Source organism: Elephantulus edwardii, unplaced genomic scaffold, assembly GCF_000299155.1.
Source record: "Elephantulus edwardii isolate Elephantulus edwardi_28Jun2011 unplaced genomic scaffold, EleEdw1.0 scaffold00028, whole genome shotgun sequence".
Classification (NCBI taxonomy): domain Eukaryota; kingdom Metazoa; phylum Chordata; class Mammalia; order Macroscelidea; family Macroscelididae; genus Elephantulus; species Elephantulus edwardii.
This window is the reverse complement of record NW_006399778.1, coordinates 10887203-10913831: the sequence shown is the minus strand read 5'-3', so window position 1 is coordinate 10913831 and position 26629 is coordinate 10887203. Positions and strand designations below refer to the sequence as shown.

Below are 26629 nucleotides of genomic sequence, written 5' to 3'. Positions count from 1 at the left end.
CTTCTCTATCCATTCATTTGTTGATGGGCACTTAGGTTGTTTCCAACTCCTTGCTATTGTGAACAAAGCCACAATAAACATGGGTGTGCATATCATTTCCTTAGCCCTTGGTCTTCTCACCTGTGCTGATCTTTAAGTGGTAGACAGAAATCTTTTCTTGCAGTTAGGTGCCCTCAGATCAAGTATGACTCACAGTGACACTATGAACAACAGACTATCCTGTATCATTTTTCATCATCTCTGATATGCTTCAACTCATGGCTGTTGTCATTGTGTTAATACATCTTGTTACAGGTCCTCCTCTCTTTGGTTAACTGCCAACCTTTCCAAGCATGACATGCTTTTCCAAGCCACAGTATCTCCTAGCAGCATATTTAAAGTATAAGAGACAAATTTTCACCATCTTGACCTCTAAGAAGCAATCTGGCTGTACCTTTTTTCAATACATACCTGTTTGTTCTTTTAGCAGTCAATGCAATATTCAGTACTATTATCCAACAGCACAACTGAAGGGCATAAATTTTTCTGCTGTCATCCTTAATCACTGTCCAAGCTCACAGATGCATAGCAAGTGCCAGAAAAGACCATGGCCTGAATCAGGATCACCTTAGTCTTCAAAGTGACATCACTGTTCACTATTTTGGAGAGGTCCCTGGACTTTCCCAATGTAGTATGTCTTCTGATCTTCTGATTGTTGGTATCGAAGATGGTGATTGTGGACCCAAGTAAGATGAAATCATTGACAGCTTAGATCTGTTCTCCATCTATCATGTTGTCTACTGGCTAGTGGTTAAGGACCTTTGCTTTCTTGACGTTGAGTTGTAATCTCAATTGAAGGTTGTAGTCTTTAATCTTTTGCAGGAAGCATTTAAGGTCATTCTCTCGCTTAGAAAGCAAAGTTGTATCATGTGCATAAGAGAGACTGTTGCTGAGTCTTCCTCTGGAACAATGTTGATTTTTCTTCAGTGTCCAACTTCATGAATTATTTGCTCAGCATACAGACTGAACAGGCATGGAGAAAGGATACAACCCTGATGGACACTCTTCCTGATTTTATTTATTTCTATAAAATTTTCTATTTTAATTTTGATTTTTAACAAAAGATTACAGAAAAGTTGGATTTTCATTCATTCATTGTTGCACATGTTTACCCCCTTTCTTTTTCTCCCTAGTTCACTTTGTTTTTTTAAATATGCATTCATTGTTGCACAATTATCTCCCTCTCCTCCTCCTCCCAGTCCTCTTTACAATGTAACTCTTATTCCAGGCTACTGTTGTACACAAAATGCCTATTCGTGTATTCCTTTTAAACAGTTCTTTATTTCATCTATTCCAGTGCAATGTTCATTATCTATCTACTCTTGTCCTATTATCTTCCTAAACCCTCATGTCAGACCTCCTTTCTAACAGTGGTGCTACGCAATATGTGCCCTTTTGTGACTAAGCCATTTCACTCAGCATAAAGTCCTGCAGAGACATTCATGTTGTGGAACATTTTACAAGTTCACTGTTTTTTAGTGCTGCATAGTATATTTCTTTGTTCCATTCAAACAACAGCTTCTTGGTCTAGGTGTAGATTTTTTTGTCTGAGCACAATTAAATGTTCTGAGATTCCCATTTTTCTCAGTATTAGCCATATTTTGTTGTGATTCACAAAGTCAAACGCCTTTGTACAGTCAATAAAATAGAGATAGATATCCTTCTGGTTTTCTTTGCTTTCAGCCAGGATCCACCTGACATCAGCAATGATATCCCTAGAGTCATGGTCTCTCTCCCCTAAACCCAACCTGAAATTCTGGCAGTTCTCTTGTCTATGTGCAGGTAGTAGAAGAGATAAAATGCTTATAAAATTGAAGTTTAATTTTGCTAGTATTCATTGACTTTATTCCTTATAATCCACTTCCTAAGGTACAGAACAAATGTAGCATGTAATAGACATTTGTTGAATAAGGTAATTTCTATTACTCTTTAAAATTTTTTCATTTTCATTCAGTAACTCATGTACACTTTGTCTTATAATACCAATTACAATTGCAAAATGTCATTATTTGCCCTGTCTTGCGAAAACTTCATTGTACCCTCCCTTTCCCTTCACCCTATACATACATTTGCTAATTACCTTTATGTAAACTAATCCTGAAAAATCTTTCCATAATATAAATCTTATCACAATTTTACAGATAAGAAATCACAGTTTCACTAAATTATATTCAGTAATTTAATGTTTACATTCCAAGTGCTGCTACCAAGTGTCCGAAATGTGGAAGACATACCAGCAAACAAAACAAAACAACAATCTATCTTTATGTTAGACCAAACGTAGAAGGCCTGACTTATGGTATAAAGAGGCTGACAAAAATATAGCCAGAAATACACAAATATTATTGTTGTTGTAAAATTAATGAGTGGGGCCTTCTAAAGATTAAATCCCTGTGCATATCAAAAACTTTTTCCAATGAAGAAAACCTACTGACTGGGGAAAAACATTTGACAATGCTATCTCAGACAAGGGTTCTAAAACAAAGTTTTACAGAATATTATAGGGTCTCCACAAAAAAAAAAAAAGGCAACCCAATTATAAAATGAGTAAAAGACATGGAAAAGATTTTTCACTGAGGAAGACATCTGGATGCTCAACAGACACATGAAGAAATGTTTAAAATCACTGGCAATAATAGAGACACAAATCAAAACCAATATGAGATATCATCTCACTCTAGTGAAGTGGCAAAGTGCAATAGGACAGCAAGCAATAAATACTGGAATGGATATGGACAGATAGAACTCTCAGACATTATTGCTGAGACAATAAAATGGTACAGTCACTCAGGAAGGTAGTTTTCTATTTCCTCAAAAAGCTGAATATAGAAATTCCATATGATCCAGCTATTCAACTACTAGAAATATACTCCAAGGGAACTGAGACACAAACAGACATTTGGACATCAATGTTTAGAGCAGTTTTATTCACAATCACAAGAACATGGGAACAGCCCAAGTGTGCAACCATCATAGAATGGACTGAGAACGTTTGGTACATTTACACGATGGAATATTATGCAGCAGTCAGTAGCAATAATTTCAAAAAGTACTACATAACTTGGGAGAGACTGGAGAGAATTATGCTGAGTGAAACAAACTAAAGGATGATACTGCATAAGACCATCATTGTAAAAATAGAAGGATAACTAGAGTAAACCACGAATGAGGGAGCCAAGGGGGTAAGGAGTGGAGCAGAGGGGTGAGGGTGGGCAGCGGGAAATCACAGCATCGCACAATTTGGTGGGTGGAGGGAGGGAGTTAAAAAAATTGGAAAGATCCAGAGGTTTCTGGAAAGACAGGGTAATGGTGGACATGGTTCAATGGTGATTAACATTATAAAACACAATGAATGGGAATGATTGTATGAAACACAATGTGAATGAGGGATAGTGTGAGAGACAATTTATATGAACTTTGTATGTAAATAAATATTTTTTTTTTTAAAGAGTTGATTGGAAACTAATCTAAATCTATTGACTTTGTAATATTGGTCCTGTGTCTCAACTTCCCTATCTGTAAAATCAATTACAAACTCTTTCTACTGCTTCTTATCCTGGAATGTTCGTGACAAGGTAGGCAAATTAGATATTACACATGTGTTGTTATTCCTTTTAACGTCAGTTCTTTAACATAAAGATATGTTGAAATAGGTTGAATATTGCAAGCAATAAAGTACTGAAGTTTAAAAAAGACAACCCCACAAAACCTCTCTTCAGACTTTAACATTCCAGTAGTGGGGCGGGGGGGGGGGGAGGACCAAAATTAAGTAAAATCTTTAAGATGTTAATGTGTTGCCACTGAGTCAGTTCCTACTCCTAACAACTCTGTGTGTGCCAGAGTAGAACTGAACTCAGAAAAGTCTTCAAAAACAGATCATCAAGCTTTTTTTCACCCTGAAATGTCTGTGGGTGGTTTCAAACTTCCAAGCTTATGGTTAATAGTACCATTTGTATTACATAAGGACTCCTCTAGAATGTTAACTGATGAAAAATGGTTACAGAAAAAGTAAACATTAAAAGGGGCTAACTTCAATTTTTGCCATTAGCAAAAATGTAGGCTATGGTGTGCTGGTCGTAGATGTAAGAACTTTAAGACAGGGAATCTTTTTCTGCAGAATTCTAGCTTCTTTTCAAAGGATCATTTTTAAATTTATTCCAATAACACTTTTTCTGTGTAAGGCATTTTCTTTGTAAGGCATTTTCTTTGTAAAGTAGCTTTCAGGACAGAAATGTTTGCAATATGTTAAAGAAACAAAACCAAAAAAAAACCAATGGCATGAACCATTAAGCAGGATTGACTTTATTTTCTTACTTACCATAAGCATTGGGGAAGTCTCCAGGTCCTGGTCCAGGATAAAAAGGGCCTGGTCCCGGTGGCTGAACTGCATACTGTTGTGGGGGCCCAACATAAGGAGGGCCACTATGACGATACTAGAGGAGAAAAAATATAGACATTTAAATATGTAACAGCAATGTAGTGCAGTATGTATAACATAGCTTATTAAAAATAAAGATCTGTGTGTGAGTGTGAGTGTTCTAAAATGAATACTTTAAAGGAGGTGAAGCCATTTGATTAAATGCTTTCAAAATGCTTGCTTGCCAAAGAATGAAGATAAAGATGTGCCTTGGGTAAACTCATACAGCAAGTCAGTGCACAGACTGTTAATGGCTCATTATAAAATGACTTCAGACTGGTAGCATTCAATGCCATTAAAGGATATCACAGGAACAACATTAATACTAAGTGCATTTTATTAGCACAGGTGTTTTAAGGAAGGGATGGGTAAAGGTTAGGGGATAAAAACAAGCACATTTATCAGCTTAGAAAATATAAAGTTTTTAACATCTCCTTACACTATTATAGAAAACAATAAAATGGTCAGACTTACAACCAACAAAAAGGTTCATGGAGCACCAAAACCCAATGCCATAATCCAGTCTCCCTCCTCCCTGTGATGAGAATGTGAGCTGATTCTCACCCTGCTGCTGGATTGCATGTGCTTGGTAAATACTTTACCTGTGGTATACAGTACTGAGGACCCTGGGGCACTGGGTACGGCATGGGCAGATGGTTAACCATCATGATGTGCTGATTGGATTGATACACCGCAGTAGGTGTCTGTGCACCAGGTCGAATGGAAGGACTGCTGTTTGGGATGGTAGCTCTAGGAGGCTGTATTTGAGGCCTCTGGAAAAACTGATAAAGGAGAAGAAAAGATTTATATTTATATACACACACACATACACTTTTTCCCCCCAAGGAGAACTATATACAATTGTACAAGCCTACAGTTTCCCCCTCAAAATATGATTGGCTTGAATTAGTCAATGTCAATGAAAAGACTGGAAAAATGGAAAACATCTCACACTAGGTCAAGTTTGATCAGTACTATCATACATTTGAAAACAGTAAGAAATCTCAACTGTTTCATAAAGAAATCTCAGGTCTTTTAAAATTTAAAAAATCAATTAATAATTTAGAAATATATGATAAAATAAATATAACAAAATTGCTGCTACCTTCCTCAAAGTTATTCTATTGTATGAAAATATCAACTTTCCTAAAAATTAATGGTTCATTATTAAAAATTAAAAGCAGTGTCCTCCCCCTATAATTCACTGCTCCAATTATGTGTAAAATACTTAGAAGGACAAGAAACCATCTGCAGAATAACCATCTGCAGAATTTACACATGATGAACTAAGCCTTCCTTTTCAAAATTATGGGAACCCCACATTAAAAGAACAAAATTTTGCTTTCTAGAACAGTTTACAATAAAAGTGGAGACTCTAGATAAAACAGAATGGTTTTGAATGAGCAGAGCTCAAATCTCAAATAGCCTAAGTAGCACCTGTGATTACTGCAAGGTTAAAAGCCTGAAACAATATACCAACCATTAGTGTTATTTCCAATGTGAATGTATTCATTCAGCAGCAAACAATAAATCTCACTGTAATAATACTAAAGAGGCTAGAGTAACAAGGAGGTCATGCAGAACCAGTAGTTTGTTACCTGAATAGGTCTGAATCCTCCCTTCAATTATGAAGCAAGAAAGCAGCAGGAAACAGAAAGAAAGCCAATGGAACAGCTTAAAGATCAGTAGGAAAAGAGAAGGGCATAGCATGCAACTCAATAAAAATATCTATTTAGTAATAATAGGGAAAAAGCTAGAAAAAAGACTAGACAATAAAAATGACAATCGTCTATTTGAGAATTCAAGAATCCATGGAATCAAAAGATAGAATAACATTAAAATTATTTTTAAACTGGCAAAAAAATTTTTTGGGTTAAAATAATCTAATACTAGCCACAAATTATAACACCGTGAAAAGGTATGTCTGCTTGGTGGCTACTTTTTTGGGACCAATTCCTAGTCGTGGCTCTCATTATGCATTATGGGATTTGACATTAGGTATTTACACTTCACTATTATCTACTCTCCATCTTGAAACAAGAGGTAATAACAACAGATCTGTTATTTTGAAGATTGCAGAAGGGCTGAGTAATAACTTTCCAATACACATTAGACTCTTCATGATAAGGAGCTCTGGTGGCCAAATGGGTAAGGAGATATGCTGCCAACCCAAAGGTAGGAAGTTCAAACCCACCAGCTGCTCCATGGGAGAAGTTGAGTATTACCCCCCTTTCATGATAAAATTTGCTCTTTTCAATTAACTAAGCATCTAGGCTATCACTTAAATCAACATAGTGAAAAATCATAACTGTCTAAAATAGGGTCTAGTTCAATCTATTTTGAGTTGTCCCACAATTCCAAGTATGAACGTTATTGCTAGACCCAATAAATATATAAAGTTGAGCTCTGACCTAAAGCCACTGTGGTATTATTTATCCTGAACTACTCTTTGAGTTTCAACTTACCTAAGGGTGGTACAAGAAATCAATTTTTGTCTTGTACTTAAGTGGGAAAATTGGGAACCAGTGCCCATTTAGCCTTCCTAACTCAGGGCAAAGAAAGCTCTAAAGCTGTTAAGAAACAGAAAAGCAATAGGCGGAAAGATAAGGCAGGAAAAAAAGTGAAAAGAAGAACCAAAGGTGGGGGCACATAAAGAGCAGCTGATGAAAATGACAAGAAAAGCATGGGAGGCAAAGTTGGTAACACAGGAATTTGAGCTGGGACACAACTATAATAATAGTTTTCTTGTTATCTCCACTGACACAATTTTGGTGACAGATTATAATGAATTATGGCTGACTGCAAACATGAATACTTAAGTAGTAAAGTTTCCATTACCGCAATGTATTTAATAACACAGCAAATAGCATTTATTATAAATGAACGTATGTAAGTAATAAATACTTTTTAGGAATAAACTTAGTATTTTTATAATTTGGTTAATGCACCAGGAGCCAAAAAAAACATTACAGGCCTCGTGGAGAAGAGTCATTCATCTGTTCAACTAATTGAGTATTGAGCACTACTAGACACAGTAACTGAAGATATTCTCTTCAACGTTAGAGGGCAACCAAGATAAGAATAACATCAAAGCACCCAGGAAATGATTTACTGAGGTAATGTCAGTACACTTATATACTGCCTGATGAGACATGCTATTATGTACAGAGAAAAGAGATTTCATTTTTTAAATTTATGAAGGATAAGAAAAATATTTAAGATTCAATAGGAGCAAAATTCTCCTAAGTGAGCACTCTTTTTACCACTATTTTCTAATTTTACTGCTGAAATTTTTAACCAGCTTGTTCAGCATAATTGAAGTCTTTTTTACTCAAGGATTTGGAACAATATAAAATGGTTTTCTTCAATTATTTTAAAACAGAAGCAAACATTTTCTATTTATAATGATAATCAGGAAGCTCTGGTGGCCTAGTGGTAAGAAGCTGAGCTGTAATCCTGAAGGCATGCGATTCAAATCCACCAGCTGCTCTTCAGAAGAAATATAGGTAATCTCCTCCTACGTGATTGACTGCCTCTGAAAACCCACCAGAGGGTCAGTTATAGGTCAGTTCTGTCTCAACTGTTACACAACAACAATAATCTTAACTAGGAAAACACAACATTAATGGTTATACTGGTATATAACAGCTTTTTAAAACAAACATCTCAATGTTGAAACTAGGTAGAAATGTCTTTATATAGGTATATTCAATAACAATAATAAAGATTTATATAGCACTTGTTAATAACCACCAGTCACCTATCCAAACACTTTACATGTGTTTTACTTGTCTTCATCACAAATCTATGGGATAGGTACTCCTATATATGAGGAAATTAAAGAACAGGGATTAAACAATTTATTCAGACCCTCCTTTCTCTAATTTAAATACAGTCAAGTCCTAGATCTGTATTCTCAATTGTTATGCATACTAACCCTTATGAAATAGAATATACTATATTTACAAGCAAGTATTGTTATCAGGAGGAAGAAAAAAATCTTCTCTACAAAGGCTACAAGGTTTTGATGTGACTATTACACACAACTGCAGTAATGTGAGCCACATCTCACAACTAGTAACTGAATTCTGGCAAGAAAAATGCTATCTGTTAATTCACAAAACTCATGTTTGGCATCCAGAAAGCAAATTTCTTTGACCTATACAAATGTAATTCTCTACATTCCATTAAAAAAACTCATATCTTTCCATGTTTTAAGATCCTCTCACAATATTTTATAGACCTACTTTTGTTCCACCTTCTTATAGTAAAATTTTTACAAGGACAGCTATCTGTAACTTGGTTTTTAGAATCACAAAATAAACCATTCATCTATACACACGCACAGAGGACACAATTAATATCCATAGGAGACTGGAAAAACTCTATTAGCTAGAAATGCAAAGCATAAAAAGAAATGGATTCTCTCTAGCTAACCATTTAATTGTAAACGTACAATTAAGAGTTAATGATAGTACATGAAATCCTAAACTTCAGATGTGTGGACACAGCAGCAAATCATGGGTTATTTAAGGGGAGGCGTGGACAGATTTTTCCCCAAACTGCTTGCAATCCTTATGAATCTCATTTACTCTCAGCTGAAAGATGATGAATCATTCAAAGAATAAAAAACTGCCTCAGATGAAAAGACTGCTCAGCATGTTTAGTCTAACCATCTACCTAAAATTTTAATCTCTACTACATGATCTAGGAGTTATGAAACCTCAGCAATGCAATTTCATTGTGGAGCAGAGTTCTGGCACTGCAAAAATCTTTGTATTGGTTCCAAATTTTCCTCTATCACTGACTATGCCAGAAACCACATGGAAGTCCAATTCTCCTTTACCATAAGTGATAGAACTCGAAATTATCTGAAGATTACCATCACTGCTAACTTTTACATCATTGCCAAGTTTTCTGTTGCAAAAGAATCCCTATACTTCATTCTATACACCTTCAATAAAGATTTTCAATTATTTAAAGAACTTATATGGACTGCTACAATGAGTTCTTGTGTGTCAAGAAGTATAAGGATGGCATGGGAGAGAACAGAGTTTGGATCTTTTGTTCATAGGGTTGCTATGAGTCGTACTTGACTCGATGGAACCTAACACCACCACCTAATGTCTCTCAACCAGCTTCCACTGCTCAAAGTCTAAGTAGAGATCCAAACACAAATATGAAGGCAGAATCTTCTAAAATTATTTTGGTCCTCATTTAATAAGTATTTGTTACTGATGAAAGGGCATACACATTGCTTAATTCTTGCCAACACTGATAAAACCAAGAAACACAGGGTCAATTTCTAATTCACATTTCACTACTGATTGATTGGTAGCAAACACAAAGTAATAACCCTTAACATTATTTTTATATATTCTATCAATGATCTGTGTCCTTAAATTCCCTATATACTTTCATAGTTCTGTTTTGAAGCCCTGATGAATAAGCCTGTAATTTGTCTTTCCGAAAACGTAGGAAACGTGTTTGATTAAACTCAACCCATCATTTCAGAGTTCTTGTTATGTGCCACCGAGTCACCTGTGACTCATACCGACCCTATTTAGAACAGCTCTGAAGCCTGCCCTGTCCTGAGCCAGTCTATCTTCAACACACCTATCCTCATTGCCCCAGTTACTGTATCAATTAATCTTATCTAGGGTCTTTCTCTCCTGTGCTGTCCCTCCACCCTTCCAAGCACAATGTCCTTCTCCTAGGACTGGATCCTCCTTGCCATGTGATGTGATTTCAGAGTATCCAGCTCTTTTTGGATTCTGATTAAATCATGTAATGTGAAAAAGACATGCTATGATATTTATTCAGGTCACTGATGATAACATTGAAAAATGCTAAGTAGAGAACCATGCATAAGAAACATATCATAAACTTGATTTTTATTCTAAGTCTTATTTTTCAGTGGTTTAATAGTTTACTAGGAGAATGTCTTATGTAGATGAAAATCTCAACTGGGTAGTACCTGTGGGCAACTCCAAAGGGTAAGAATACATTTAAAGGAGAGGCTAAACTTTAAGCCCATGCATATGATTTTTTAACCTCCGTAGAAACATTCTAGAAGCTGGAAAAAATAAGTGAATGTTTCCTCTTGGAAAATTCTTCTAAAGATGCAACATTTCAAACCATACCTGAAAGCTTCTGCGTCAACAACATTGGTAATAAACATTTTTTAAAAGATATTCCTAATTATAATGTATCATTTTCTACAACTTTCCCTTCTGATCATAAGACAAAGATACCTCTAATAAATTACATAATAAACATAAATTCTTAGAAAATTATCTTTTCATTTCCAGTAACTAGTAAAATCTTACTCAATCACATTAGCTCTTTCATATGCAAAACAAGTTACTAATTGCTTATGTGCAAAACAATAAAAACTATACAAAATTATCTTGTGGGATCCTTAGCCTATTGCAGAGATGAACAGTAGTATATGGAATTGCTAAACAATTTTTGTGCATGAATAGCTTGAAAAATTATAAAATATATTTGAAAAATAGTGTTATGATCCTTCAAAAAGCTATAAAAAAATTAAATTAAAACTTTTGGTCCTTAGCCACACTAGCCACATGTCAAGTGCTTATCAGTCACATCTAGCAGCTATCATACTGGAAACAAAGACATGGTAACACATTAGTACCTGCCCACAAGTACTATTTAGTTGAGGTTGACATCTTCCTCTGCCATTCTCCTGGTAAAATATAGAACCACTGAATAATAAGACTTAAAATAGAATAAAATCAAGTTTAGGATATTTTTCATCATCATATTAAATTCTATTAGACAGAAATGCCCCACAAAATTAGATCTGATGGAGGAAAGAAAGGCTAAGAATTCTATCTGGAACAAGAAGGTATTTTGTCAGACTCTATTATGTTGTTGTTAGGTGCCACTGTGTCAACTCCAACTCACAGCAACCCCATAAACAACAGATCTGTACCCTGCTCTATCCTTGACCATCTTGATGATCCCTAGGTTGAACAATGTTGTTATAGTTGCTATTAAATCCACAGATCCTCAGAAACAAATGTCCTTTCAGAATACTTCAGTTACAACTAACAACAGACTGAGGAAAAAAGACAGATTGACTCAGTACTAAAGGAAATTGGCACTTACCGAGGACCTACCATATCTCAGGCATTGTGACAGGACATTATATACATTGTTGTGTACTGTAGAGTTGGACCAACCCATAGTTCTCCATACAATGAGTTTTCAGAGGCAGTTAGCTGCACAGGAGAAGACTCCCATCCTTCTCCTGCAGAGAAGCTGGGGTCCTCGAACTACATACCTTCAGGACTGCAGCATAGCTTTTGCCATTAGGCCACCAGATCTCCCAATACACAACATATTGATGTGTCAGATGCAAGCACCTTTTTTCACTTTCTAAAAAAATACGTATGGCTTTCTGTGCTACCCACACAAGGGCCCATACGGCATTGTTCTGGTTCCCGTCGTAACTTAAAGGGGAAACTTCCATGATGTCCAGAGCCCTTGATGACCTGCAGATGAAGGAGGAGGATGTCCTCAAACTCCTTGCAGCAGGAATGCATTTGGGTGGCACCAACCTTGACTTCCAAATGGAACAGTACATCTACAAAAGGAAAAGTGATGACATCTACATCATAAACCTGAAGAGGACCTGGGAGAAACTTTTCTTGGTTGCTCGCACCATTGTTGCCATTGAAAATCCAGCGGATGTCCTATCCTTCAGAAATACTGGCCAGAGAGCTGTTCTGAAGTTTGCTGCTGCTACTGGGGCCACATCTATTGCCAGGCGCTTCACTCCTGGAACCTTCACTAACCAGGTCCAGGCAGCCTTCCAGGAGCCTCGTCTTCTGGTGGTTACTGATCCCAGGGCTGACCACCAGCCTGTGACAGAAGCATCATACATTAACTTGCCCACCATTGCCCTGTGTAACACAGATTCTCCTCTGCGCTATACAGACATTGCTATCCTGTGCAACAGCAAGGGAGCTCACTCCGTGGGTCTGATGTGGTGGATGCTGGCCCACGAAGTCCTAAGCATTCATGGCAGGATCTCCAAAAAGCACTCGTGGAAGGTCATACCTGATCTGTACTTCTATAGAGAACTAGAAGAGACTGAAAAGGAAGCAGGCTGCTGCTGAAAAGGCTCTGACCAAAGAGGAGTTTCAGGGAGAATGGACGGCCCCTGCTCTTGAATTCACTGCTGCTCAGCCTGGTCCCAAGGCATTCAGGTGCCCTCTGTGCCTATTCAGCAGTTCCCTACTGAAGACAGGAGCGCTCAGCCTGCAACTGAAGACTGATCTGCAATCCACACCACTCAGGCCACTGAGTGGGTGGGCACCACCACGAATGGTCTTAAACTGTCTTTTAAAAAAGTGGAAATAAGGGTGACGGAAAATAAACAATACCGTTTCATAAAAAAAAAAAAAACAAACCAAAACCACTATGTTGTTGCTACTGTTAGATGTCACAGAGTTGACACCTACATAGTAACTTTATACACAACAAATCAAAACCTTGCCTGAATCTGGGCTAGCCTCACAATTTCTGCAGTGCCTAAGCCCACTGTTGCAGTCACTGTGACAAACTATTTCTTTAAAGATCATCTTCTCCTCCTTTGGCTCTCTCCTTTCCAAAAATAATGTCCTTTTCCAAGGGCTGGAATCTCTTGATAACAGACTCAAAGTATATTAGACAAAGTTTCACCATCTCTCTTTGAAGAAACATTCTGGCTACACTTCTTCCAAACCATTAGAGTTTATTCTTGGGGCAGTACACAGGAGGCATTCTTGTCCAAGGTAAAAATTCAAAAGCATTGATTTTTATTTAGCTTTCCTTATTCTTTATTTCACATGCATCTGAAGCAACTGGATAAAACAGGAGTTTGGTCAAGCACACCTTAGTCTTTACACTTAAAGACTTGTACTTTAAAATGGTCTTTGATATCAAATTTGCTTGTCTTTTGATTTCTTGACTGCTGTTTGCTTCCATAGATGTGGACTATGAACTCAAATAAAAAGAATTCTTAACATCAGTCTTTTCTCCATGTATATTATGTGGCCTTTGGTCCAGTTGTGAAATTCATGTTTTCTCAATTTTGAGGTATAATCCCCACTGAAGACTATATAGCCTTTGGTGGTCCCCAGTAAATTAGGTCCTCCTTATTTTCATTAAGTAAAATTGTGTTGCATGTACATCACAGACTGTCACTGAGTGTTTTTCGAATCTTGATGCTACATTCTTCAGATGTCAAAATTTTCAGATTATTTGCTGAATATACAATCTGAATAGCTGTGGTGAAGGATACACCCTTCCACCTATTTCCTGTTTCTAAACCATGTAGCACCCCTGGTTATATTCCAATATATAGGTTCCACATAAGCACAATTAAGTGTTCTGGACTTTTTATTCTTCTCAATGCTAGCCCTAACACAGTGGAATGCCTTTGCATAGTTACTTGAATACAATCTTTTCTGCATTTATCATGCGGCCGCCTTTGGCCCAGTTGTAAAGATTGGTATTTTCTAAATGTTGAGGTATAATCCACACTGAAGACTTTCATCTTCTTCAGTAAGTAATTTAGGTCTTCCTCACTTCCAGTAAGTAAAGTTGTGTCAACATCTTTCTGGTATTCTCTGCTTTCAGTCATGATACATCTGACACCAGCATAATAACAGTCCTCATTCCCTGGCCTCTTCTAAGCCCAGCTTGAATTTCTGTCAACGTACTGCTCCAGCTTTTAGCAATACAAATAAATCAGAACCAAGAACTAGCACATTGAATTATCAGAATTACTTTCTGTAGAGGAACCTTTAAGAGTCATAAGGAAAATATTAACACAAAGCAACTGTTAGTTCTTCCTTCCTTCTTTTCAAGATCTTTTGTTACAAAGAATAAGCAGCAAACATGCATATGTTTACACCAAGTAATACATTCCTAAATAGTAAATACTGTTAGCGAGTTCTGGTGGCTTAGTGGTAAGAAGTCGTGCTGCCAACTCAAAAGAACATGGTTCAAACCCACCATCTGCTCTACAGGAAATATATGGTCAATCTCCTCTCATGCAATTTACCTCTGAAAATTTGTTTGAAAGTCAGTTGGTTCTGACTCTATGGTAAATAACAACAACAAATCCAAATGTTTTAAATATGTATATAAAATGCACATACAAAATTAACAATACAAGCCAGAATCTAAATTATGCCAAGTGAGTATTTATAATTCTGAATGTACTTTCTGTTCTTTCAGTTTTTAAATACCTTGGGATTTTCAAACATCAGTGTAAAAATAGTTGACATATTTCTAAATCCATGGGTTTGCCAAGGGCATACAAAACTACTTAGGACTTCTCGCTTTATCTTAAGAAAACTATTATCCTGAAAGTCTTCTTCTGATTATAAAACGCAGAAAAGACTAGAAAATCCTTATTAATTAATGTATAAAGAATCTCTGTAAAGATAAAAACAACGCCAATAAAAATATAAAACAGACATAGTGCTATTGGAGTACAGTGTCTACGACTCAAGTTAGGAATTTTCTATCTGAATAATAATCACAGAAAAATTATCTAACACGCCAATTCCTTTTAAAAATTATAAAAGCATGAAGAAATATGATTGATCAGAAAAGCAGCCACTACAGTAATAAAGAACTGAGAAATCTGTTTAATAGAATCAATGCAAATTTTAATATATGACTAAACAAATAATTACAGGTTAAATATTTATTTGTTCCTTTAATGGAACCTTAAGTTTTAAACACAATAAACAAAAACAATCCAGAAAACAATTTTTCCCCTTTAGCTCTTCTAGATTTTGCTTGAAAAATAAGAATGCACAAATAAAGTATACAGAGTTTACCTGAACAGTTATTCTGTATTCAGGGAGACTCTTTTGTTTTTGAAAAGCAAAATATTCAATTCAGGTTAATTACAATGAGGTTTTTAAAAGAGAAGGTAACAATAAAAATAAATTACTTGTTAATCTTAGTATAATTGTCTGAACTCATGTCATTCTTTCTGAGATCAGCTGACGTCAGGTTTGCATGGCTTTCATTCATTCATTTAAAAAATTGCTCTAAGTTAAATTCTTTGTACAAGATAAACTTTCTTGGCTTAATGGTAATCACAGTTGTCTTATCGAGAAAGAGGCCTGTAATTACTAAATTCTCCATGTCTCATTCTTTATAAGCATCTCCATCTCTGTGTCTCTCTCAGAGTTTGGATTCCTATTTAGTTTAAGAACTGAGTAAAATAATCTATTGTTTTTAAATTTTATACTAGTTTATTTACAAAGTTCATATACTTTGTTTTCACATGGGATCTTTCCCCTTTCCTTTACCCACACCTCCCTTCACCTATCAAATTGTACGACCTTATGATTAAGCCTCCTCTGCCCACCTCTCACCCTTGGATCCTCATCGTTCTCTCTTAAATACAGACTTCAGTTTCAATGAGTCTCAAATGCAAAATGGTTATCACTCCTGTCATGGATTGAACATGCCACTCCTAAATTACATGTCAACTTGACTAGGTCATGATTCTCAATGGTTTGGCAATTGTATTATGATCTAATTTGGTAGTGATATAATGTTATAATCACATATAATTATTCTCCATTTGTGATGCCTTTTAAATCCTGACTTCTATCCACCAGTTGCTTTGCAGAGAAGAATTGACAATCTCCTCCTTTGTGATTTGCTCCCTGTGAAACCCAGTTGGAGGGTCAGCTATGAGTCAGTTCCAAGTTGACAGCAGACAATGACAGCAGACAATGACAACAAGAGTAATGACAACAGCTCTGGTGGCACAGTCCATACAGAATCAAGCTGCTCATCCAAAGGTGACAATTCCTGGAGATTCAAATCCATCAGTGGCTCCATATGAGGAACATGAGTAATTTACAGCCTCAGAAACTCAATGGAGGTTCAGCTATGAGTAAGTCCCTACTCAACAGCAAGGAGGAGGAGTAGCAGCAGCAGTGTGCCAAGACACAATTTATAGGATTAGGCTATATCCTGCATCAACTCCTTTGAGATATGAGAGAGATTAAATAAGAAGAGATTCAAACAAGCTGAATAGGGGACTTGGGGTCCCTTTACAAAGAGCCTCCTAGACTAAGGGAAAAGTTGAGGACAAGACACTTAAGTATCTCCTAGAAACTGTTCACAAATGCTTAAAGGAGAGAAGAAATTTACCCCAGAGCTGAAGCAAAGAGAAAGCCTTTCCCTAGAGTTAACACCTTGAATTTGAACTTGCAGTCTCCTAAACTGAGAGAATGAAAAAGCCATCCTTTTGTATTTCTGTCACAGCAGGACAGAAAAATAATAACTCCCACAGAAAGCATCTGGAAATGTGTAGGTGTTTCCATTTGAGATTTTTTTTGTTGATTTGTTCATGTCTATATTTTAATTGTCCTTGGGGGAACTGGACTGGCATTTAGAGTTTAAGTGTTGCTAAGTGAACTGCAATTTACAGTGTATTTTTGTAACCAATTAACCAAACATGATCATAAACTCATTCCACTGTGAAACCAAGTTGGTCCCACTTCTTCTATGGATACAAAATAGGAAATTTTTCCTAATAATTTACTGTATCTACCCACACCACAGTAGTAACCTCCTGCTCAGCGGTGAGATGTCTACCCTCATGCGTCCTATTTCTTCAAGACAACTATTGCTGCTACCTAAGCAAAGGCTACATATGCCTTCATTCACTTAATATTCTCTTGTATAATAAAAAAGTTTAACTAGCATGTCAAAATTAGAAGTGCCAGAGAAAAAGTAAATGATTCTTGAAGCTTTTTGATCTAAAAGTATGTTTGAATTTGTGCCATAAAGGGAATGTATTGAGTGGCAAAATGGACAAAGGGCTGAGCTGCCAACCCAAAGGCAGGTGGTTCAAGCTATCTCCTCTCAGGTAGTTGCACCCTCTGAAAACGCAGAGGGTCAGCTCTGAGGCAATCCTGGCTCAAAGATAACAAGTGAGTGATACACATACACACAACCCTTCAAGCACTATTATTAAAAAAATTGTAGTTAAAGAATACTTTACACATACACCACACACTTTTATTTTCCAATGGCCCAAAACATGGTATACTTTGACAAACATTATTTTGTAGCGAAAGGAAACTGAAAATTTGCAAATGTTTTCTTAAGCCATATAACCCATTAAAAAAAGTAAAGTCTGAGACCTCTTTACACAAAGATTTCAAGTTTTTGTTGATTGTTCTAATTAAGAACCAGTAAAAATAAGCCTAAACTTTAAAGCTCAGGAAAAATGTTTAAAAACAAGAATTTCATAATGAGTATTAAATGTTTTTCGGTGGTCCAGTGGTAGGCAGTTGCATTGCCAACTCTAAGACAGGTGGTTCGAATTTGCTAGCTGTTCCCTGGAACAAAGATAGGAAGTCTCTTCCTACGTGATTTACAATTTAAACAAACTCGCTGGAGGATCAACCAAGAGACAATTGAGACTCCACAGCACCTAACAACAACGTTAAATGCTTAAAGGCAAGATCCCTACATGGGGGCCAGAGCTTGGTGCCATAGTAGAGCTTAGTCCATAGTAGGCTGCTCTGCGAACTCAAAAGGGGCATATTTCTGGTAGTTTAATTCCATAGCTCACTTCTATTAGAGGAACAAAGATGAGCAATTATTTCCTCACATTTGATTAACAGCCTCAGAAACCCAATGGCGGGTCAGCTATGGCTTAGTTTTGGCTTGAAAGCAATGAGAGAGAGCATGCTATTGAACCTAAGTAACGGAAAACAAAAGTCTGTTACTTTTCACCTATATTCTTTATGAACTTAAAATTTTCAGATTAATAGTCTTTTGAGAGATTGCTTATGATTTCCAGTCAATATACATAATGCACAGCCACTACCTATCTATGAGTGGAGGCTTATGTATTTGGGCGATGTTGAACAGGTTTTAGTGGAGGTAAGGAAGGAAAACCTAGTTTGATTTTGTTAGGTGCTGCTGAGTTGACTGCTAACTCCTAGAGACTCTGTGAACTATAAATCTGAACTTTGCCATATCCTGCACCATCCTCATGATGTCCATCAAGCTCAAATTCATTTTTTGAGTCACTCAGTTAATCCATCTTATTGAGGGTCTTTCTCTCTTTCACTAGCCCTCTACCTTTCTCAGCAGGATGTACTCTTCTCAGGACTGGAGCCATCTGACAAGCCCAAAGTTTTTGAGATAAATTTCTCTATCACTCTTGACTCCAGAAGTACCCTCTTTACATTTCTTCCAAGGCAGATTTGTTTTTTTTGTGTTTTTTTTTTTTTTGGTAGTCCATGATATATTCAAAATTCCTCACTAACACCACACTTTAAAAGCATCGATTTTTCTTCAGTCTTCTTTATTCATTGTCCAACTTTCAGTTGCATGCAAAGCAAGTGAAAACACCATGGTTTGGATCTTACACATATCAGTCTTTAAACTGACATCTTTCCTCATTAGTATTTTAGACAAGTCTTTGACAGCAGATTTCCCTAAGGGAACAAGTCTTTTGATTTCTTGACTCCAGCTGCCATCAGTCTTGACTATGGAACGAAGTAAAATGAGAGAGTTAAAACAAGTTCAATCTTTTCTTCACCTATTATGGTGTTGCCTACTGGTCCAGTGGTGAGGACTTTTGTTTTCTTGATGTAGAGATGTAACACATTTGGAAGGCTGCAGTCTTTGATCTTCTTCAGTAAGTGCTTCAAGGCTTCTTTACTTTCTGCAAGCAAGGTATCTACTGCATAATGAAGGCATAGTAAAATTATCATCTGCATAATGAAAGTGGTTGATGAATCTTCCCCCAATTGTGATGCCAAATTTCCTATTTTTCTTTAGAGTAAATGATCTGCTCAACATACAGATTGAATAGGTATTTAGAAAGGACACAACTCTGACACATTTTAAATCATTACTGATTTTAAATCATTTATTATCTTCTGATTTTGTTCAGACAACTGTTTCTTGGCCTAAGTGTAGGTTTAGACAAGGACAATTAAGTATTCTGGGATTCCCATTCTTTTTAAAGTAAGCCATACTTTCTTATGATACACATTGTCAAATGGTCTTGCATAGTCAATAAAACATAAGTAAACATCTTCCTGGTATTCTCTGCTTAGAGTCAAAATCTATCTGATGTCACTAAAGATCTCTCTCATTCATGGCCTCTTCTAAATCCAGCTTGGATATATGGTAGCTCACTATCTATGTATTAGTCTAGCTGTTTCAGAATAATTTTTAGTAATATTTTACTTGCATGTGATATTAATAATACTATTTTATAATTTTCATTCTGTTGGATTCCCCCACCTTTTAAAAAAATTTTATTTTATTAATTTCAATGAACATTTACAGAGATTTTGGATTTCTATTCATTCATGTTGCACTTTATTCCCTGCTTAGCCCCACCCCCCAGTTCACACCTCTCTTTGAAAAGGAAAAGAAAAATTCTTTCTTTGGTATATAATCCCCCCGTATCCCTCCCACCACCCCAAGTACACTCCACTATGCAACCTTAATTCTGGACTCTTGTGATAACCATAATACCCTATCATATATCGCCTTTAAATTATTCTCTCCTTCATCTGTTTCAATGCAGTATACATAATTTATCCAGTTTTTCTCAGTCTTACCCCCACCCTGATGTCAGTTCCATTCTACAACAGTGGCACCATTCTGTTTTTGTCCTTTTGTGACTGAGATATTTCACCCAGTGTAATGTCCTCCAGGGTCACCCATTTTGAATAATATTGCATGAGTTCCTTGTTTTTCAATGCAGCGTAGGATTCCATTGTGTTAATATACCAGAGCTTCTCTATCCATTCGTTTGTTGAACGGCACCTGGGTTGTTTCCAGCTCCTTGTTATTGTGAACAAAGCTGAGATAAACATGGGTGTGCATTCCCCCACCTTTTTAAAGAAGAAAAATACTGATCTCTTCCAGTCAGCTGGCCAGGTAGGTGTCTTCCAAGGTTTTTGCCATAGGATAATGAGTACACCCATGGCTGCATCTGTTTGCTAAAATATCTCAACTGATATCCTATCAATTCCTGGAGATTCTACCCTTACCCTCTCACCCTCAATGCCTTCAGTACAGCTTAAATGACTTCTTTTTTCACTTTCCATCAAAACAGGAAATCTGGTCATGTAGTCTCAAAAGTTTGCCATCATTACACTATGGTACAAAGTTGCAATGGGCTATGGGAATGAAGCAGAATTAGGCACCATTTTGCTCCACTGTTCCAAGGTCTCACCATGAATGTGATGCCAGGTCAATGTCAGCTATAAAAAACTCTTCCTAAAACGATCCTTGGTTATTCAGTATATGGTTCTGGTATCAAAGGTTAGGAGTTGGTGGCTGGCTATGTAACAATCAACTTCAGGTCACCCACAGCAGACCCACTGGTAGGTTTTTAGAGAGGCTGTAAATGGCATGGGAGGGAAAAGCCCATCTTTCTTTTGTAGAGCTGTTGGTGGTTTCAATCTCCAGAGGTGCTACATTTGGATTCACAGAACAATCTTGATACTCTAAATATCACAACCAAATACACTGTTTAAAATAAAGTCTGCCTTACCTGACTAGAAATTACTTCTTAGATCAGTTAGGTTTTAACAAACACAGTGACATTAAGCAAACTAAAGGATGCTATATGAAGGAGCTCATAAAACATACTAACCTAATATACTTATTTTCTATTTATGATACATCTCTTCATTTGTGAATTTTTTTTGCTTCCAATAGTGGAGACATTATTTTATACACGTTTACTACATTTATTGAGTAGAAATGTTCAGGTCTTCCAGGAGTTTCTGATCTAACTAAAATTTAAGTCCTCTCTCTATGGTCTTTAGCCCCCCCCCACCTTTTTTTAAACCTCAATCTATATTCAATCTGTCACCTAAACTAAATTCCCTCGATGAGAAAAATTTTTGTTTAACTACAGTATGTCTAAAGGTTGATGGTTCAAATGCACCCAACAATAAGTTTAGAAGAAAAGCTCGATGATCTGCTTCTAAAAGACTGCTGTCTGTGCCCTTAAATCTATTCATTATTACATGGTTGTTAAGGTGCTGCTGAATTGATAAAGCTCATAGCAATCTTATGAACAAAGAATCTGAGCCCTGCCCTAGCCTGTGCCATTCTCATCATCCTGTGCCATCCTGACATATCTGAGCCTATTGCTGCAGTCACTGTATCAATCCATCAGGTTGAGGGTTCCTTTTGCCCACTCTACCTTTCCAAGCATGATGTCCTTCTCCAACGAACAGCCTCTCCTGGTAACACGCCCAAAATATGTGAGATGAAGCTTTCTTAATCTTTGCGATTGTACTTTCTCTAAGACATGTTTGTTCCTTTGGTAGTCTGTGGGATATCCAGATATCCACCATTCTTCTCCAATTCCACAGATCAAAGGCATAAATTCTCTGTCATCCTTATTCATTGTCCAGCTCTCAGATGCATAGCAAATGATTGAAAAGATCATGGCCTAAATCAGGCATACAATGGTCCTCAAACTAATATCATTGCTACTCAATAATTTGGAGAGGTTCCCGACTATAGACTTCCCCATCACAATACGTCTCCTGATCTCCTGACTGCTCCATATTTCTGCGTTTCGGAGATGGCACAGCCTTGCTTGCTGAAAATGAAGAAGTCTTGAAGCACTTGCTGCTGAAGATCACAGACTACAGCCTTCAATATGGATTATATCTAAATATCAAGAAAATGAAAATTCTCACCACTGGACTGATAGGCAACATCATGATAGATGGAGAAAAACTGAAAGCAGCCTTAAAGGAAGGAATAAACTTCCCTACAGAGCAAAATGATCACATTTCTTCCTCCCACAGATTCACTAATTGATCGAAATCCTTTGGGCAGCAGTCAAGTGCTTTAGCTATTGCACCACCAGCGTTCTACGAAGCCAGAAAAAACCTGTTTTTCTCCTTGAAGTTTTCCTACACATGTTTTTTTATTGTTAGTAGGTGCTGTTGAATTGGTTCCAATTCACAGGAACCATGTATGACAGAATATAACTGCCTCACTGGATTTTATATGTTGTGATCTTCCTGGGAGCAGAAAGACAGAGCTTTCTCTTACAGAGTCACTGGGAGAGTTCGCATTGCCAATATTTCGGTTAGCAGCCTAGGACTTAGCCAGTTAAGTGCTTCTTAAGGAGAAAGATGGGTAATCTCCTCCTGTACAATTTAATTCCTCTGAAAAGCCGCTGGAGGGTCAGCTGTAAATTAGTTCTGACTCTAGGCATACCACAGCAACACTAAGAGGACGATAAAAACTCACATTAATGTCCACATGCTCAGTAAATTGGACTCGGTGGCACATAACAACTCAGTAATCACTCAGTCAAGTTCAGGATTGCCAGGAGTGCAATCTCTAACATGGACTGCATCGTAACATCATGAAAACAGATTATCACCACTGGGCCAACTGGCAACAACATTACCGATGGAAAAAGGGGTAAGACTGTCAATAATTTCACCTTGCTTGGATCCATAATCAACACTCTTTGCATCAGGAGCCAGGAAATCAAAAGACGAGTTGCTTTAGGAAAATCTGCTTATAGGGACCTCTCTTGAGTGCTAAAGAATAATGACGTCACTCTACAGATTAAGGTGCACCTTACCCAGGTCATGCTCTTCTCAATTACTTGCTAAGCATTTGAGAGCTGGACAATGACTAATGATGACAGAAGAAGAAGAGATGCCTTTGAATTACAGTGGTACAGAAGAGTACTGAACATGGCATGTACTGCCAAGAGAACAAACAGGTCTGTCCTGGAGAAGGTGAAACCAAGTTGCTCTTTGAAGCCAAGGATTTTGAAGCTCTGTCTCACTACTTTTAGAATGTTGCCGGAGAATGGAACTAGTCCTTGGAGAAGGACTTCATGCTTGAAAGGGTAGTGGGTCAGTCAGGAGAAGATGACCCTAGATGAGATGGAATGACACAGTGATTGCGAAAATGGTGTCAGGTGTGTCAATAACGGTGTGTTCGGTTCACAATAAGACATGATTCAGAGCTATTCGCAGGATCACTGAGTCATAGTTGACTTGATGGCACATAACAACAACAACAACAATATTCATTCACCCACTGCCATCAACTTGGAACCAAGTCATAGCTTACCTTCCAGTGAGTTTTCAGAAGATGTGAATCACATGGGAGGAGAGTCCCATTTTTCTCCCTTTGGTAGATTTGAACAACTAGAGTTTTTGAACAAGTAGTAGTTGTTACTAGTTAGTAGCATAACTCTTGACAGATAGATCATGCCACCAGAGACAAGACTGCTAAATATGACATCAGGGGCAAATACTGGTACACTTTATCAAACCATACTATGATACATAAGAATAATATTATAGTAAGATACTACTTATTGTCTATCTACTTTATAATAGATGCTGTAAATATATTACTTCTAATATAGGGATTGTTGCAGCTGTTGTTACGAGTCATCAAGTTATAACTGACTCACAGCTGAACCTCCAGTAGGTTTTCAGAGGCTATAAATCACATAGAAATTGTTTGTCTTTCTCCAATAGAGTAGCTAGATGGCAAATTCATATAACATACTTTGGATTGGCCGTATAGCTCCTTACCATTAGGCCAACAGACCTCTTTATAGAGAACTGCTATTGTTGTTAGGTGCTATCACGGTCAGTACGACACACAGCAAACATATGAACAATAGATCTGAACCCTATCCTATCCTGTGCCATCCTCATCATGTCTGACATACTTAAGCCCATTGCTGCAGACACTGTATCAATTCATCTTGTTGAGTGTCCTCTTCTGCTGACCCTCCACTCTTCCAAGCATGATGTCCCTTTCCAAGGAACAGCCTCTCCTTACAGCACGCTCAAAGTATGTGATATGAAGCTTTGCTATCCTTGCTTCTAAGAAGCACTCTGGCTGAACTTTTTCCAAACATAGCTGTTCTTTTGGTAGTCCATGGAATATTTATAGTCTTCTTCAACATAGTAACTCAAAGGCATCAATTTTTCTTTTGTCATCCTTGTTTACTGTCCAGCTCTCGAATACATAGCATGACTGAAAAGACCATGACTGATTCATGTGTACTTTAGTCTTTAAACTAGTATCATTGCTCCTCAGTTCTTTGGAGAGGTCTCTGACAACCAACTTGCCCAGAGACTTTTTATTTCTCAATTGATGCTACCAAGAGTGTTGGTTGTGGACCCAAGTAAGATGAAATAATTGACAATTTTAATCTTTTCTCCTTTTATTATGATGTTGCCTATCGGCACTGCGGTGAGGATTTTTGTCCTCTTGATGTTGAGAAGTAATCCGTATTGAAGAATGTAATCTTTGATCTTCTGTGGCAACTGTTTTAATATATTCCCTCATCTATTCCTAAATTAATTTCCTCACATAAAAATTAACATTATATACAATTTAAAGGGTATTATAGAGAACAAGTGTCTCGATTTTACACATAAGAGAACCAAGATTCAGAAAAAGACTTTGCTTAAGAGACTTCATTACTGGTAGCAGAATAGAACATAAGACGAACATAAGTCTGTTACAACGTAAAATCCAACCTTTTACTACTACAGGAAGAGAAAATGTTTCCAAACACTCCAGGAAATGCCATTTGAGGTCAGTTTAAAAAACTAGTCTTTTTGTTTTTCTTGACACCTCTTTTTCAGTAATGGTTGGTTGTTGCTGTGTGACATTGAATTGGAACTGACTCATAGCTGAACCTCCAGTGGTTTTTCAGGGGCTGTAAATTGCAAGGGAGGCTGTAAATTACCTATATACTGCTGATTCAAACCATCTGCCTTTGGGTTAGCAGTGCGACACCTTACCCTTAAGTCACCAGAACTCTAATCACATCAGACGAGATTGCTCAGCTTCTTTCTTTAAAGTAGCTGGTGGATTTGAAGCACTGGCCTTTGAAGTGGCAGTGCAACTCCTGACTCACTAGGTTACCAGTGAAAGCATATACATTTTTGAGATGTTAATTTATAAAAGTGCTTCACTGAAGAGCCAATAGGCTAAAAATATCCAAATTCAATAATAAGGAATCTATTTCCTATATATCCTAGGAGTAAAGATAATTCTATGTGGCAAATGAAATACACATTAATGCTAATGAGTTTGTTATTAGGTCTAGTTAGTAACTAAGAGTAAGTGGTTTTAGAAATACTGTTATTTTATACATGTCAATATAAGTTATATGAAAATGGTAACCAAAAAGGAAACCCTTAGAATGTTGCCTGTTTAATTCAACTTATTTTAAATTTTATACAAACATCCACAAATTCTATGGGACTTAATATATCTACAATTGTTCCAAGTTTCTCAATATTTAAAGCAATCCTCTTTTTTTTTTTTTTTTTAGAAAAAACTTTTATCAGTTTTTGACTACTATGGACAGAAGCAAATGAATTTCTTTTTTAAAAAAATCCAATTAAACTAGTGGACACAAAGAACTGTATCATAACAGACAGGAACTACTCATGAACAGAGTTATTTGAATGGTCCATAGGATGGCAGCATTCTAAGAGTTAGCAGCTACTAAAAGTCTCACCTATTAGGTTAAAGGTGATAGTGAAGGGGCAAGAGTACAGTACCTGATGATGGGCAGGTCGAGGCCCCGCTGCAAACTGAGAAAAGGAGGGAGAACAAACACAAAAGGAAAGGCACAGAGAGTCAGAAACACCACAACGAAAACCAAAATGTCACACAATATGCCAAAAGAAAAAACCCACAAGAAAAAACAAAAACAAAAAACACGAACAGTCAAAGCTTTGCTGCAGGACAGTGACAGACAGGTACTAAGAGTCAACAGGTTAATGCTATCACTACAAGGAACAGTTTGTCACTTAGCAGCTGAAGAGAAGCAGCTAAGCTGTTAGGCACTCTGGTAAGAGTATTTTTTTTAAACCCTAAAATTGGGCAAAAGACAGCCTCAAACACTAAGCAGTCATCATAAGGCAAGCATATGAAAGTAGAGAATGCTTGCATGTAATCAACCGAACTTATAGAAATAAGAAATGCTTTTATATCGCAAGAAGTAGCTAGAAGGCAATTATAATTCCCAATAAAGAATGTAAAATGATTAATGTAAATTCTTTTACATTAAATAGGTATTTCACATACGAAATAGAAGTTATTTCT

At 36.9% G+C, this 26629-nt stretch overlaps 1 protein-coding gene across 4 annotated transcripts in view; it reads right to left on the bottom strand.

The window, feature by feature from the left end:
* EIF4G3 (eukaryotic translation initiation factor 4 gamma, 3) overlaps positions 1 to 26629 on the bottom strand; it is a 427927-nt gene that overhangs the window by 240509 nt on the left and 160789 nt on the right. For 3 of the 4 annotated variants that reach the window (XM_006883568.1, XM_006883564.1, XM_006883567.1), the window contains 2 exons: positions 5059 to 5238; positions 4358 to 4472 (listed from right to left, as the gene is read on the bottom strand). In XM_006883568.1, the coding sequence (XP_006883630.1) occupies positions 4358 to 4472; positions 5059 to 5238 (295 nt within the window). Of the gene's footprint in view, positions 1 to 4357; positions 4473 to 5058; positions 5239 to 6054; positions 6076 to 26629 lie in introns of all 4 variants that reach the window. The other variant, XM_006883565.1, reaches the window with a different exon arrangement.